The sequence below is a fragment of the Mchenga conophoros genome, linkage group LG7 (assembly GCF_057382185.1).
Source record: "Mchenga conophoros isolate Kocher_MC1m ecotype Shallow Benthic linkage group LG7, M_conophoros_male_GT1.1, whole genome shotgun sequence".
Classification (NCBI taxonomy): Eukaryota; Metazoa; Chordata; class Actinopteri; order Cichliformes; family Cichlidae; genus Mchenga; species Mchenga conophoros.
Genome location: NC_140532.1, coordinates 21,913,463 through 21,928,315, shown reverse-complemented (window position 1 = coordinate 21,928,315; position 14,853 = coordinate 21,913,463). Strand labels below are relative to the sequence as shown.

The 14,853-nt window shown below is 38.8% G+C and overlaps 1 protein-coding gene across 1 annotated transcript; it reads left to right on the top strand.

Annotated features, from left to right (window-relative positions):
- Nucleotides 1-590: 590 nt before the first annotated feature.
- mpi (mannose phosphate isomerase) lies at nucleotides 591-14,851 on the top strand. Its single transcript, XM_085282884.1, has 8 exons — nucleotides 591-654; nucleotides 1,721-1,848; nucleotides 3,900-4,100; nucleotides 4,371-4,512; nucleotides 4,607-4,786; nucleotides 6,350-6,523; nucleotides 7,918-8,126; nucleotides 10,596-14,851. The coding sequence occupies exons 1-8, from the start codon at nucleotides 639-641 to the stop codon at nucleotides 10,812-10,814; spliced, it is 1,269 nt and encodes a 422-aa protein (XP_085139010.1). The 5' UTR covers nucleotides 591-638; the 3' UTR covers nucleotides 10,815-14,851.
- The last annotated feature ends 2 nt before the right edge of the window (nucleotides 14,852-14,853 follow it).

Sequence of the window (14,853 nt, the reverse complement as noted above, 5' to 3'; positions counted from 1 at the left end):
CTCATTCTCCAAGATTGTGTCAACCAATCTGGTCAGTAAGACAACATCTCCATACCTCCACAGGTATGTCATTTGGACCAACCACATTTCCACTCGTAGTTCGTTTCATAGCTGGCTCATTAAATTTTCTGAAAAATGTGTAATGTATTTATAGAAAATATATATATAAGAGAAGACTTCTGTAAAAATCTCATATGTATGAAAAGTTTTAATGCATAAAAAACTCCATACTCTTTTAGTTCAACTTTAATTTACTTATTATAAAAAGAACACACACACTCACACACTCTCTCTATATAGCTATAGATATATCTATAGATATATATGTTTATATGTATATTGTTCTTGTTGTTTTATTTTCTTTCCATTTTGGGTTGGTCCTAACTGTCGGATGTCCTCGTAGGGCATGTCCAGAATGCCCTGTGACCAGTTATGGTCGAATAAATATTAAAACAAACAAACAATCTGTGGCGTTTAGTTTTAATTTTTTGCTTTGTTCTTTTCCAAGCAATTATCTCTGTGGGTAAAAAGCTGAAATTATTCAGTTGAATTATTCAAATTAAAAAAAAAAAAAAAAAAAAAAACATCTGCCACGTCCGTCGTGACGTCACCAGCAGCCGTCAGTCGACGTCGCAGACATGGAGGAAGTGAGAGGTGAGAGATTTACTCCTTTTAAACTGTCTGAAATGATCTCTTTTACAGATACATACTCAGCTAGCTAACAGCAGATGTTTGTTTACGCTGCGTGATGTCCGGTGCTGCTCGGTAATATGACGGGAGGCTCGGCGTTACCCGAAAAACCACCTCATTGTTTCAGCCGGCGTTTTGATTGCTTTACGTGTGGCTCACTGTCCTTTTCACTGTGCTGTTAGCACCTCAGCCACAAAGATGGAGTTTAGTATTTTTTCCCTACCGCATATAAAACCTTTACTTTCAGCTACATTTGTCTGAAACCGGCAAACAGAGCCTGCCAAACGTAAAGCTGCTTACTGTGTGTTTCTGTCCTGTGAAGGCTGCACCGTCAGCTGCCCGGTGTTCTGATTAAAAATGTACCCCCAGCAATCCGTTCCGCTTGTCTTACTGGTTTAGCGAAGCAGGTAGTTATTAGAAATCCAGTGAAACTTGTTTAGTTCAAACTGTGATAAGACAGAAAGAGAGGTAATGAGGTAAAGATATATTATTTAAATCAATCAACTCAATAAAAAGTGTTATTAAATAAATTAACATCATATAAAAAGCCGAATATAACACAACAAAGAGCCTAATAAGTAAAACTATGAGGTGTAAGGTAGAGGCGATTTTCCTGTACCTACATAAATCTAATGCATTTTAATATTTTTATAGATGACTTTAACGCAGGTTTTTTCTGATGATTGGTATTGCATTATAAAGGATTACTGGATCGTGGGCACAAAAAACAATTATTACCATGAGCTTCTGATGATATTTAAAGATAGCTTGTTGTTTGAATGATCTTAGAGCAGTACAGCTATCACCATTAAAAGCTCGACATGGGTCTCACTGTGTGTGAAGATGGAAGCCTAATGTGTTATTGTCTCAGTTCTGCTGCTGATAAACTGGCTGCTGTGTGCATATACACCTGTCAGTAGAACAATAAAGAGGCTCATACTAGAGTTTTGTAACTCACTGTATGTTTTTGTTTTTTTTTGTTTTTTGTAATATTTATACACTTATTGCACATTAAATGTTTCCTCCTCAGTGTTTCCCCTGACCTGTGCTGTGCAAAATTATGCATGGGGCAAGGTTGGACTGGACAGCGAGGTGGCCAAGCTGGTGATTGGCGGAGATGCACTTGCTGTCGTAGAGGCTGATAAACCTTATGCAGAGGTAAGGCCCAGAGATATTTGGGGTACCTGTTGGAGGGAGGGTAGTGAACATTTAACACTCAGTATTGAAAATGTACAAGCATGCATGTGATTCATTCTTAAAAGTTAAAGAAACTTAATGTTTTCAGGTTTTCTGAAAACCTGAGACCACTATGCTGGAACAGAGCTGGAAACTTGGTTTTCACTCTGGTTTTCTGGAATAGGTTTGAATAGAATTGTAGGACTACCATTTCTTGAGATAGCTACGCTTGAGTCGTTTGAGCTTATTTACACTTACTGTCAGCAATGAGGGATCTTTAACATTTGAATTTAGCTCTGTAGTCTTATGTTACCGTTAATGATACACAACTCCTCAGCCAAGCAAAAATAACGTAATCATTTTGGTTTTAAATGCAGTCGTGTCCTAGGCTGTCTTGGCACAGGCTCGGTGCTGTGCATGCCTTTAATAAGTCTGTCTTTATTTAGCCACAACAGCTTTGCAGTGTTTGTCATAAAGGTCATTAGTTCAGGTTACGATAGTGCTGATATTTTCACGTACTGTGGACCACATCCCTTGGTTGTACACATTTTCAGAAGGATGACTTTGATCAACACATTATGTGACATGTCTTTTTGTTTAACTGACTTTTGGTGTTTTATTTTGTTTTGTTCTTTTTAAGGGACTTGTCACCATAATTCTTCCCACAGCTGTTGCTTTTTTTCCCCACAGACTTCCTGTTATAGTCACAGCCATTGCCCCCTGGTGGCTAGTAAAAATAACGCAGATTTAAGGTACCTAAGGCTTTACGTTTCAGACCTGGGCCTCTAATATGAATAAACATTCACGCAAAACTAGTTAACTGGCTAAATTATCCCAGGCATTCCCCTGCCCGTTCGCATAAAAGGGGTGGTCTTGGCACCACCTGACCAATCTAAAGGGGGCATTTCACGGGTTGTATGACTTTTCTTTTCTTTTTTTTTCCACAGAAAATGATCCCTATCTGAGCCACCTACTGCAGAGATGTTATCAAATGGTTCTCACTGAGAACCAAGAACATATAAATATACTATATAAGTATGCAAGATTGCAAGATATGTTGTAGAAAGTTATTAATCTGGTTATTTAGCAGTAAAAATAATCATTTAATTCCAGTTATTTACACATTAGAGTCCATTTAAACTTTAAAGCTACACAGCTTGATAAACAAGATGTGGAAACCAATTCAGTTAGTCATGGATCAAAGTGAAATTAATTGTACTGGTTGAACAGGTATTCTCAGTGTGTTTTGTGTTCTAGAACCAGTGTAAAAAAGATTTAGAATCAAATTATAATCAAATCCAACTATATTTGATTTTCTAAATCTCTGAATCATTACACACCCATTCTGTGATATATTCCATACAACACACAGTTTGTGCTTCATTCAGTGGTTTTAGGCACAGCTTAACAAGCAATAGAAAACAAATTCCCCCAGCAGACAATCTATTAAACAACCATGCTGTGAATAAAAGACTCCATAAAAACGTCATTGATTCCAAATGGAAACTCTGGAAGTAGCCTGATTGAATATAAAAACACTATTCAACCTTAGTGTGCTGTCAAATTTGATATGAAGTCAGGAAGTACAGTGTAGGTGTCTAGTTTTTGGATCATCTGTTTGCTCACTGACACGTGACTTTGATAGAGCTTGTCCTTTATTTACAAACTGGAATAGCGCTCTGATCCCGTAGATTACACTCTCATAGTTTGGATTCCTTCCTTTTCACTCGCTATAAATGACCATGGTTTGGAGTATTGGATTAATTGGGTCCATGTATAATCGCAGGCTTTTCTCTCAGTCAGCAAGACATCTGGGGCCTCTCATAGGTTTTTTTAGAAAGTTTCAAGGCAGATAAAAAGAAAATAAGGAGAGCTACAAAACTGTGGTTTTTATTATTAAGATTTAGCACTTAGGAAATGTAAAGTGTGCCCACTTTTGGAACCTCTTGCTGCAACACCAACAGGAATATTTCTAAATAAAGTAAATAAAGTATGAGCTGTTATTCAGCTGAAAGCTGTGCTGTTTTCTCCAGCTGTGGATGGGCGCTCATCCAAAAGGTGACGCCCAGATTAAGGACAACAGGATTGCACAGACCACCCTGGGCCAGTGGATCGCCCACTTCCCTGCATGTCTGGGCTCAAAGGTGAAAGACACCTTCCAGGGTCAGCTGCCTTTCCTCTTCAAAGTTCTCTCGGTCAACACGGCTCTGTCAATACAAGCCCACCCCAACAAGGTGAGTACACGGACTCCCACACCTGCTCAGAGTTCAAGTTCTGCTGAAGCTGGCTCATCATTGTGAACTGGCTGAAGTTTATGGGTGGAGGCAAATGTCAGCTGCTTTATTAAATGATTTATCAGGAGAAAGCATTACTCAAATCTACTTGTATAGCATGTAGTGATACTAAACTCATTATATTTTCAAGTTTTTTAGGATCAAGGACATACTTTTTTCCTTTGTATGTGTATGAAAACGCATGTTTTTTTTCTATAATGTTTTGGTCAGGAATTAGCCACTCGACTACACACTCAGTTTCCGGAGCACTACCCAGACACCAACCACAAACCGGAGATGGCCATTGCTCTCACCCGCTTCGAAGGCCTCTGTGGCTTCAGACCAGTGGAAGAGATCCTGGAATTTCTTGAAAGTGAGTTTTGGATTTTTTGTGTCAAACCAAAAAACATGTACTCTGCTTCAAATGGTCATAAAACAAAATTAATCTGTGTGTGTTTATTTGTCAGAGGTCCCAGAGTTCCACACTCTGGTGGGTCACGGGGCAGCACAAGAGCTGCGGGGCGGCGTGGGAGATGCAGACCGTACGAGCCAGGCGCTGAAGAGGTGCTTCACCAGGATGATGGATTGGGAGAAGAAGGTGGTGGTAGAGAACCTCAACGAGCTGGTGAAAAGGGTCACGGAAGACGGTGAGAATTAATTTATTTAAATGATCGTCAACAGGTTTCATGATGTGTATGTAGATATGTGTCGTTTAACTATTACACATTTCTGAGGCAGTTTTAATGTAAATTACACAAAAATTTAATCAAGGCCACTGAAGGCAAAAAAAATATTTTGAAAACAGTTTATTAAAAAGAGATTAATTTACAATTGTAGATTCTTTAAAAGATCTATACTATATTAAATTTTAAAAAAAAACATTGACATTGCAGAGTCAAAGTCTGATTTGCAGTATTTGTTTTCATAGCCAAGGATAATTTTTAAAACTAATCTCTTAATGCGCAATTTTAAATGTATGTTCTTGTATACACAGCTTACAGCTATCTACTGTTATGTTTGTAGTTCTGGGTCTGTGAAGGTTCTCAGTCATCCATGTCATCGTAGTCTAAGGAGCTTGGAAAGAAAAGCGTCTGGACTTCTTTAGGTTGCTTGAAGACGTTTCACCTCTCATCCGAGAAGCTTCTTCAGTTCTAGGGTCAAATGGTGGAGAGTCCCGGATTTAAACCCCGTGGGAGTTTCCCCCCAAGGAGGGAAAAAGGGACCCTGGGCCATCTGACCTCAGGAAATCACATGATAGGGTGGGGCTAGGTTTCACAATGAGCTCACCCGAAACCCTGGTTGATGGTGACCCACACCCGTTTTCACACCTTGGCTCATGTGATTAGGTAAAGGATCATCAGGGGGTCCTTTTGTCCCTCTTTGGGGGCAAACTCCCACTGGGTTTAAATCTGGGACTCCCCACCATTTGACCCTAGAACTGAAGAAGCTTCTCGGATGAGAGGTGAAACGTCTTCAAGGAACTTAAAGAAGTCCAGACGCTTTCCTTTCCAAGCTCCTTAGACTTTGTAGTTCTGCCCACATTTTAACCAGGACCTACATGTTGAAGATCGAATCTGTGTGTCAGATTGGAGTAATTACTAAAATTATAAAGGCTAAGAAACCTTTGTGTGATTCTGTTGTATACTGGCATTGGATAGGAAGGTTTCTCATTAGCTAGTGATGATATTTTTAATCTTGACTCCCTCAGGCAGTCGGGGCAGATGGCCGTCCCTCCCTGAGCCTGATTCTGCTGGAGGTTTCTTCCTGTTAAAGGGGAGTTTTTCTTTCCCACTGTTGCCAAGTGCTTGCTCCTATGAGCAAGCATTTGACTTGAGGCATTTGATTTAGCACTACATAAACTGAATTGAATTGAAAAAGTATGTAAGACCTGAAAAAGTGTGGTATCCGCTAACTTGAAGCATTTACTAAAACATAATTGCTGAAGTATAAATAATGTTTTGAGGGTATTTGTGTTAGAATAAATAGCTACAGTGAAAGGGTAGGGTCCAGCTGTGATTGTGTTGCCCTGAGTTCACATCAGGGGAACGGTGCTGTGCGTTCACACCTAGCAGTGTTAGCATCTGGCAGCAAAGTCGACCATTCTGCAATTATTCAAAAATGACTTTAAAACACAGAGAAAAATAAGAGCTCAGTTTGATCTTATGTTTTGCTAACACAGTCCTACCTCGGGATGTTTGTGATCCTTGCAGCTGCAGCTGGAAAGGACACGTCAGGCATCAGTGGTGACCTGTTGCTCCGTCTCCACTCTCAGTACCCTGGAGACATTGGCTGCTTCTCAATCTACTTCCTCAATCATGTGGTCCTGAATCCAGGCCAGGCCATGTTCCTGGGAGCCAATGAGCCTCACGCTTACCTTTATGGAGGTCAGTAGATAGCATTTACATTTATAAGATTCTAGTACAATAGAGCTCCAGATTCAGTTGAGTGAGCGTGACTGAAACTGTTGACTTTCCAGCGTCGCTGCAGTTCTTCTGCATAACAGAGCAGCAGATATGGCTTTTAAGAGCTAGTATGGGATTATTTAGCAGCTTAGGCTTTTCTGTCTGAACGACCAATTTGACTATGCCAAGACTGGCTTCTGTCTGTCCACAAGACTCACTTCTCTACAGTATTGGTCAGAATTTTAGTCAAGCTTACAACACACTCATCACCTAATGGATCACATTTGTCATTTTACAGTCAATAACCTGTAAATTGTGAAGGTGAATAAACTGGATGAGCTATTATGTCATAGAAGCGCTAGGTCTTTAATCCCAATCATAAAAATGAACAATGTTTTTATCCATCTTCTGTTACTCTCAACGTCACGTCCACTGCATCTCTACCACAAATCTTAAAGTATAGATCATAAAGTCTCAAAACTGCAGGCCTCTGTAGTTTTGAGAAAATGCTACTCAAATATTGAACTACGTTCAGCTACAGATTAATACACAGGGAGTTTTTAAAGGAGGATTGTGCATTTTTATTATTTTACACTGAAGAACCCTGAAGTATACTAAAAAGCTTGTGACAGAGCAGAATACATGTTGTTGTACAGTCAGAGATGTTTAAACTGGAATCTGTCCAACTAAATTATATCAAAGACTGCCACAGGAGTGAACTAATCAGTCTGCAGGTAGGGAAACACAAGACAGGACGTGGTCTGCCAGCAGCTAATGAACTTTCACAAAAAGTGGTGTTTGTCTGACAGTAAACAGTAAATGGTGTCTGTCTCTTGGGAGGAGGAGAAAATAGTAGGCAGAATAAATAATGTTTTGGGTGTCACTAACATAACCAAGTAGCCAACTCCAGTAAATTCTGTGTGTATTATTTGATTCCTTAGATGAGTTGATGTTAAATACATCGATTTAGTTATTTTCAGCAGATGACGTGGAAGCTAGTAAAACTGTCTCATCCACTGGGAGCAAACTGCAAAATGCTGAGAGCCAGCCTTTTTTTTTTTTTTTTTTTTACCAGAAATGTCGAGCTTTGGTGTCATCTTCTTTGAAACATGAAGCATACACAAGAGCTTCTCTGTGAACTCAGCAGTCTGTGAAGCACTGATTTACCGCAGTGTCTTTTTTAGCAGCTGTCTCAGCAGAATAAAATGCAATCCGGCTATGAGATGTGTTGATGATGTGTTCAGCTCATCTTTATCTCTGGAAAATTGCCCTGTTCTGTTGTTCGCCCACATGAAAGCATCTGAATCTGTTTAACATTGCAGGATTTTCTGGGAATTGATTTTAATATTTGATTTTCTATTTATGCACCCATCTAGACTGTATTGAGTGCATGGCCTGCTCAGACAACACTGTGAGGGCCGGACTGACACCCAAATACATCGATGTTAACACGCTCTGTGAGATGCTGAACTACAGCCCCGCCCCCGCCTCCTCGAAAATCTTCCCGTGTCTTCAGGACCCCTCTGACCCCTGCGTGTCCATATACAACCCGCCCGTGCCAGACTTCACTGTCATGAGGATACAGGTTAGAAAATTGTATAGTTGATCTCATCTTTAAAATAAAACCTTGTCATTTGAGAAAAAAAACAACTAACTTTACGTGATATATTGACATTATATACAAATTAGACATAACACTGTGACCGCTGCTAGTTAAAGTGAATAACGCGGATTGTCTCTTTATCAAGGCTTCTGTTAGTGGGTTTGATATATTAGGGAGATAGTGAACATTTTGTCCTCAAGGCTGTAAGTGAGTTTGAAAAGGAGTGATGGCTAGATGACTGGGTCAGAGGATCTCTGCAGCTCCTGTGGGCTGTTCCCCATCTGCAGTGGTCAGTATCTATCAGAAGTGGCCCAAAGAAAGAACAGTGCTGAATAAGCGACGGGGTCATGGACAACTAAGGCTCATTGATGCATGTGAGGAGTGAAGGCTGGCCCGTGTGGTCTGATCCAACAGATGAGTAACTGTAGCTCAAACTGCTGAAAAGGTTGATGCTGGTTCTCATAGAAAGACATCAGAATACACAGAGCATCACAGTTTGTTGTGTATGTGGCTGCATAACAGCAGACCGGTCAGGGTGTCCATGCTGATCTGCATCAGAAGTGGACCAAGGAGCAATGGAAGCAGTGGTCTGGTCTGATGAATCATGTTTTATTTTCTTTTACATCACGTGGATGGTCAGGTGTGTGTGAGTTGCTTACCTGGGGAACACCTGGCACCAGGATGCATAATGGGAAGAAGGCAAGCTGGTGGAGTGTGACGCTTTGGGGAATGTTCTGCTGGGAAACCTTGGGTCCTGCCATCCATGTGGATGTTACTTTGATGTGTACAGCATTTGATAGAAACAGCATTCTCTGCTGACTGTGGCCTCTTTCAGCAGCATGATGCTCCCTGCCACAAAGCAAAAAATGGTTGGACCACAGCAATGAGTTTGAGGTGTTGACTTGGCCTCCAAAGCCCCCAGATCTAAATCCAGTCATTCTGTGGGATGTGCTTGACAAAAGAATCCATGAAGGCCCCCTTTGCAACTTACAGGACTTAAAGGATATATTGCTAACATCTTGGTACAGATACAGCAGCACATTTTCAGAGGTCTAGTGGGGTTCATGCCTCGATGGGTCCGGGCTGTTTTGGCAGCAATACGGGGACCAACACAGAAGTTAGGCAGGTGGTCATAATGTTATATCTGATCAGTGTATATAATAACCAGTTTTTTTTGTTGTTTTTAATTTTTCTTAGAATTTAGTTTAAAATGTAATATTTGGCATATTGTGTTTTGTGTTTTTAAAAAGTTAAACTTTTACTCTCAACCCATGTGCACTCTGAGTTGATATTATAGAAACCTTCCTTCCATCAGTCTGCCTTTGTGACGCTTTGACACGTAGTTTGTTCAACTGATAGAGTGCGAAAACAAATTTGAAAGAAATTAGAGTTTCTTCTATTTTCATGTATTTTCCAAAGTGGCTTTTATTATTTGAGTTTAGTTTTTGTAAAACTGCTTAGTTTCACTTTAGTTTTTACTAGTTTCAGTATTCGTTTTAGGGGTTTGATTTAAGGAGTTGCAAATTAATCGTGCAATACAAACACAACACTTTTTGAAGGCAGCTGAGTCACAGTTATGTGACTCTAACAATCTGACCAAATTAACCCTTTCACGCATAGTGGTCACTACAGTGGACAGCTATGCAAAGGCTGTTTTCTTGTATTTGGGTCAGTGTTGATGGTATACTTGCACATAAACCAATACATTGGACACTGATGTGTCACTCCATACCCTGCCATCCACTGGTCGCTTAGTGTGACTATAGATGTATGATGTGTTTCATTGTGATTATTGTTATTTAACCCTGTCATGCATGAATTATGACAACCTCAATCAGGATTTTTTCTTAAGTATTTTTATTCATCTTTTCATGCCTAAAGATGAAGGAAAAAAATCCTGATTGAGGTTGTCATAATTCATGCATGAAAGGTTTAGCAAAGATCAATGAATACTCATGCTAAACTTCACTGATTTCAGGAAGTTAGGTCCCAATTACAGACAGTAAAGTAAAAGTAAGGAATCGCTTAAATCACCTTTCTTCCCCCCGTTGATGATCAGTCTTCTTAACCATATCTACATCCCTAAGTACAATGAGGTGCCGACATGTGACTGATTAGATAAGAAGCAGTTTAACATGTGTAGTTAACTGTCTGGTGAGTGTATATGTCGTGTACAGTGTCATTTTACTTTTTCATGTGTCTAGATTTTATTTGATTCCAGTTCAGCAAAATGGTTTTTCATACCTACCTTTAGTTAATGATAAACCATTATTGATGTTATTACAACACCTGTGATTTTAATACTGTTAAAAATACACATCTTTGATTGACATCCAAACTGTCATTGGACTATTGCAAGCACCACCTTTAAACAGAAAGTCTCGAATGTTTTCTTTCGTTTTTTAATGTTTGTTTTAAATACCGACTCATTGTCACCCTTCCATCCTGCAGATCCCAGCCTCAGTGAAGCAGTACAATATTTCTCCAGTCGACAGCGCCAGCATCCTCCTGGTCATTGAAGGTGAAGCCACGGGAACCTCGCCTGCTGCTCTCTCCGACCTCACACTGACGCGGGGCAGCGTCCTGTTCGTCTCGGCCAACGAGAGCGTCTCTCTACACATCACCTCGCAGTCGGGGATGACCCTTTTTCGAGCCTGCTGCCTTCTGTAGTTGTGGGTCTGTGGTCGTTAAAGCTCATACTACCTGTTTGTTTGTATTTGTGATTTGAAGTGTCGAGGTTTGTCCTTGTGTTTTACCTGAGCTCGATGACTCGTGCACTTTTTACAAGATAGTATAGAAGCTAAAGGAGCCTCATCGGTACCTGCTGCTCCCCTTTAACCCCTAAAATGTAACATGTGCCCTCTCTGCCACCTCCAGCACTCTTCTCTAGCTTTAAACTCCAGTTTTAATCCAATGCTGATGGATTTATTGGTTCTTACCCTTTTCGTGTGTGCAAGTACTCATAAAACACAGAAGATCTGCACATCCAAAATTCTTTATAGGTGCTGGATAGAGGGCAGAATAAAAAGTAAAATATGTCTGTTTAGTTGCTGTTTTGGTGTTTAAGGTCCTTAGTTTGCTCAAAAATAGAAATCTGAACATCTGCCGTCCCAGGACAAGTGAAGAACATCCAACATGATTAAAAGTTTTCAATTAGCTGAAGGTGGATTGTAAAAATATTGGTGATAACTGGAAAAAAACATCAAGTACAGTTAATTTCTCAATTTTTTTCCTGCATGTTATTTTATACCCTGAATTATGAAGGTGACACACACTAGCTGTAATGAACTAAACAGCATTGTGGGGCTGATGTTTACTGTTGTACACTTCACCACCACTCAGTGCTTTGAACAGCCAGACAACCAACCTGTTAAGGACAACAAAGCACATCTGTTTTATATGCCAGCTACTGCGTTCCAGGATCAGTGTTGTCATTTTAACTTTAGCTCAAACTGGAGAATATCCACCTTTCAAACTTAATTTTAGGCAAAAAAAAAAAAAGAAAGTAAAAGAAAAACATTAAAAAGTACAAAGTGTGATACTGAGATGCCTGTGCATGTTTTAGAGCAGTAGCACTCTCCAGAGCACCTTCTGTGATTACTATATCAGTGCTACAAACCAATCACAGTGAAGCTAAGCCTGCTGAGTGTTACTGCTTCTGTTACCAGCGCATGTTTTACAGTCTGGAAACATCCCGTCAAAGTGGTGAAAACTCATGAGTATTAAAAATGAATGAATAAAAATAAATAAGAAGCGGGCATGAAGAGCCATTTCCATCTCTGTCCCATAAAGCATGACGATGTGGCAACCATGTAGGGGTGTAACAATTCTGAGACCGAAACCATGATACAAACGTCCACCATACTGTGTCATGTAAAAATAGCGAACAGATTTCTGATATACTTTATACTATAATATCACATCATGAGTTTTTTGTTTGTTTGTTTTTAAATAGAGACATTCACTTAATTTCAATATTTTCCTTGTCTTTATCGTTCGAGAAGATCATATTTTTATAACTCTTTTTGAACAGTTTTATGTTTGGACATTGCTTTAATTCCATATTCAGACTGTTCCATAGTTTCACTCCATGAACAGAAACACAAAAGCCTTTTCTTGTAGTACGTACCTTCATTGTTTTGAAGTTACAAAAACCCCTTAAATTATAACTTCCTTCTTTCAAAAAAAAACATACTCTGAATATTACCTGGCAGTTCTTTATTTTTTGCTTTGAATAGAATTTGTGCTGTTTGGAATTTCACTAGATCGTCAATTTTCAATATTTCAGACTGCAAAAATAGTGAGTTTGTATGTTCCCTATAACCTGCATTGTGGATGATTCGAATTGCTTTTTTTTTTTAAGAGTAAAAAGTGAATGTAATGTGGTTTTATAGTTATTGCCCCAGACCTCTGCACAATAGCTTAAGTATGGTGAAACCAGTGAACAGTAGAGAATATGAAGTGATGTTCTGTCGAATACCTGTTTTGCCTTGTTTAGTACTGCAATGCTTCGTGATACTTTGGAATGAATATATCTTACGTGAGCTCTCCAGTTAAGTTTTTCATCTATTATTACCCCCAGAAATTTATTTTCACTGACTATTTCAATATCAACACCATTTATTTGAATCTTTGCATTTGTATTTAAACTACTATTTCCAAATAACATAAGTTTAGATTTATTCAAATTTAATGATAATTTATTTTTATCAAGCCAGAACTTCACTTTACTTATTTCATTAGTCATATCCTCCAATAAATTCTGCAGATCATCACCAGAGCAAAAAATGTTTGTATCGTCAGCAAAGAGAACCATTTTTAATACACTGGACACTTTCTTCTTGGGGAATCAAATGTTTTTGGGACAACAGCTGAAGCTGTCGGACAGGACGGGCATTGAGACTGTCTGAGGGTATATAGAGCTGAACGGGTAAACTTCACTTTGCGGAAAAAAGTGAGGGAACTCATGCAACCTAATGGATTTTTACACCATTTTCAAATTTTGAAATCACTCTGACATGTTTCCAGCTATTGGTTGTACTCCTCATTGTCCTGTTAGCTGTTAGTAGCGTAGTAACTTGAAGTGTTACATTAGGAAGGGTATCTGGCATAAAAACTGCCAAATCAAAAACTCAGATCCATCCGCTGTGGCAGCATCTTGGGGAAAAAAGAAAGCAGCTGTAAATACCTCATTCAGCAGTTTTCAATGTGCATGAATTCACGCAAATAACTCACGGCAATACTTCACTTTGTCTTTGGTGTGAATGCAAAAAAAAAAAAAAAAAGGTATGAACCTTGTAGTTTGGGAGAATTGTTACACCTCGAGAATCATAAATGCATACCGAGTCAAACATCTTGTTTGTCAACTAACAATTATCTAAACCTGCTTTAAGGTACTTATTGTAATTTCCTCTGTTTTGAAAGTGTTTTTAACACCTTTTAAATTTAAATGAAGCTTTCAGCAGAATGTAAACAATTGATCGGCATGACTTTACATCCAAAACACTGATATATTTTTTTGTTGAAGAAATATAAAGAGAACCTTAACCAGGGCTGGACGGCAATTTTGTGTAATACCAATTTGTACCACAAGATGGTGTATCAGCGTAACCTTTGTTTAACCAGGCAAGCCATTAGAACAGTTTGTACAAAGGCATTTACTGGTGAAATACTGCCCCCTGGTGATAAAGGTTTTAGTTAACATTTGCTGCAGTTTAATTACAAAAAGTACCTTTAAAAGATTTTTTTGTCTTTTTGTACAGTTGTACAACAAAATGCTGCATTGAATTTTATACCTTATTGTATTGGAGAGATTTTTTGACTGTTGTTTGTAACGATTAATCAGCACGTGGCGATACATATGAAGTAAATGGTTTTACATGTTTATTATAATAGCTAAACAGGTTTCTTTTCCTAAAATATAATCTCTTTTGGTGACCACTTTACAACATGTTGGTGCAGTAGTAATAGTAGATTATTTCGGTAATGGTGCAAACTTCTGTGTAACTTTCCGGTTCTAGTACCAGGGTCGATCTGAATTCACTCAATAATGATGTGCACTTTCTTCTCGTAGTAGTTTTTATAGGCTCTCAACTCAATGATAGGTCCTCTATCAGCCTGCCAACCTACTACTGAACACGTTTTTCAGAGTGAGTGAAGCCGTGTTAATGCTTTATTATCACGCTTGTGATGTAGGTTGATTGTCCCCAGTGCAGATGCGGTAAACCTTTACTTGTTTACTGTTGTTTTTTTAAAAAAAAGAAGAGTATTAAGAAGGATGTGAAGTTATTTTTAGATCACTTTTCTTGATTACCTCAAATCATCCTTCTGTAGCTCAAAACACTGTTAACGAATCATCTCTTGTTTGCCATGTTTTCATGTTATCTTTGTTTTGTGGAGTACTGTATTTAATGTAACTTCTGATTTAATGATCACGCACCTTTTTGTTGCCGATCTTGCTGTAAGTCACATTTTCATTTGAATACTGGACACCTGAAGTTTGTGGCTCTTTTTTTCCTTACTGTAAACTAATGACTTTCAAATACAGTTTGCATTGTTTTCTTTAACCTTTTATGGGAACATTTACTAGAATATGTCTGTAGTTAGGGCATGGTTGAGTATTTTTGAATGTGGTGATGCTGTAGCATGGTACTGCAGAGAACATGTATGTAAAAACGGTTTAATAAAGCCAGGTTCTGTTAACTGTACG

Coding starts and splice junctions, on each gene's coding strand:
- mpi (XM_085282884.1), top strand. Junction 4,101..4,370: donor TACAAGCCCACCCCAACAAG/GTGAGTACACGG, acceptor TGTTTTGGTCAG/GAATTAGCCACTCGACTACA. Junction 8,127..10,595: donor TCACTGTCATGAGGATACAG/GTTAGAAAATTG, acceptor TCCATCCTGCAG/ATCCCAGCCTCAGTGAAGCA.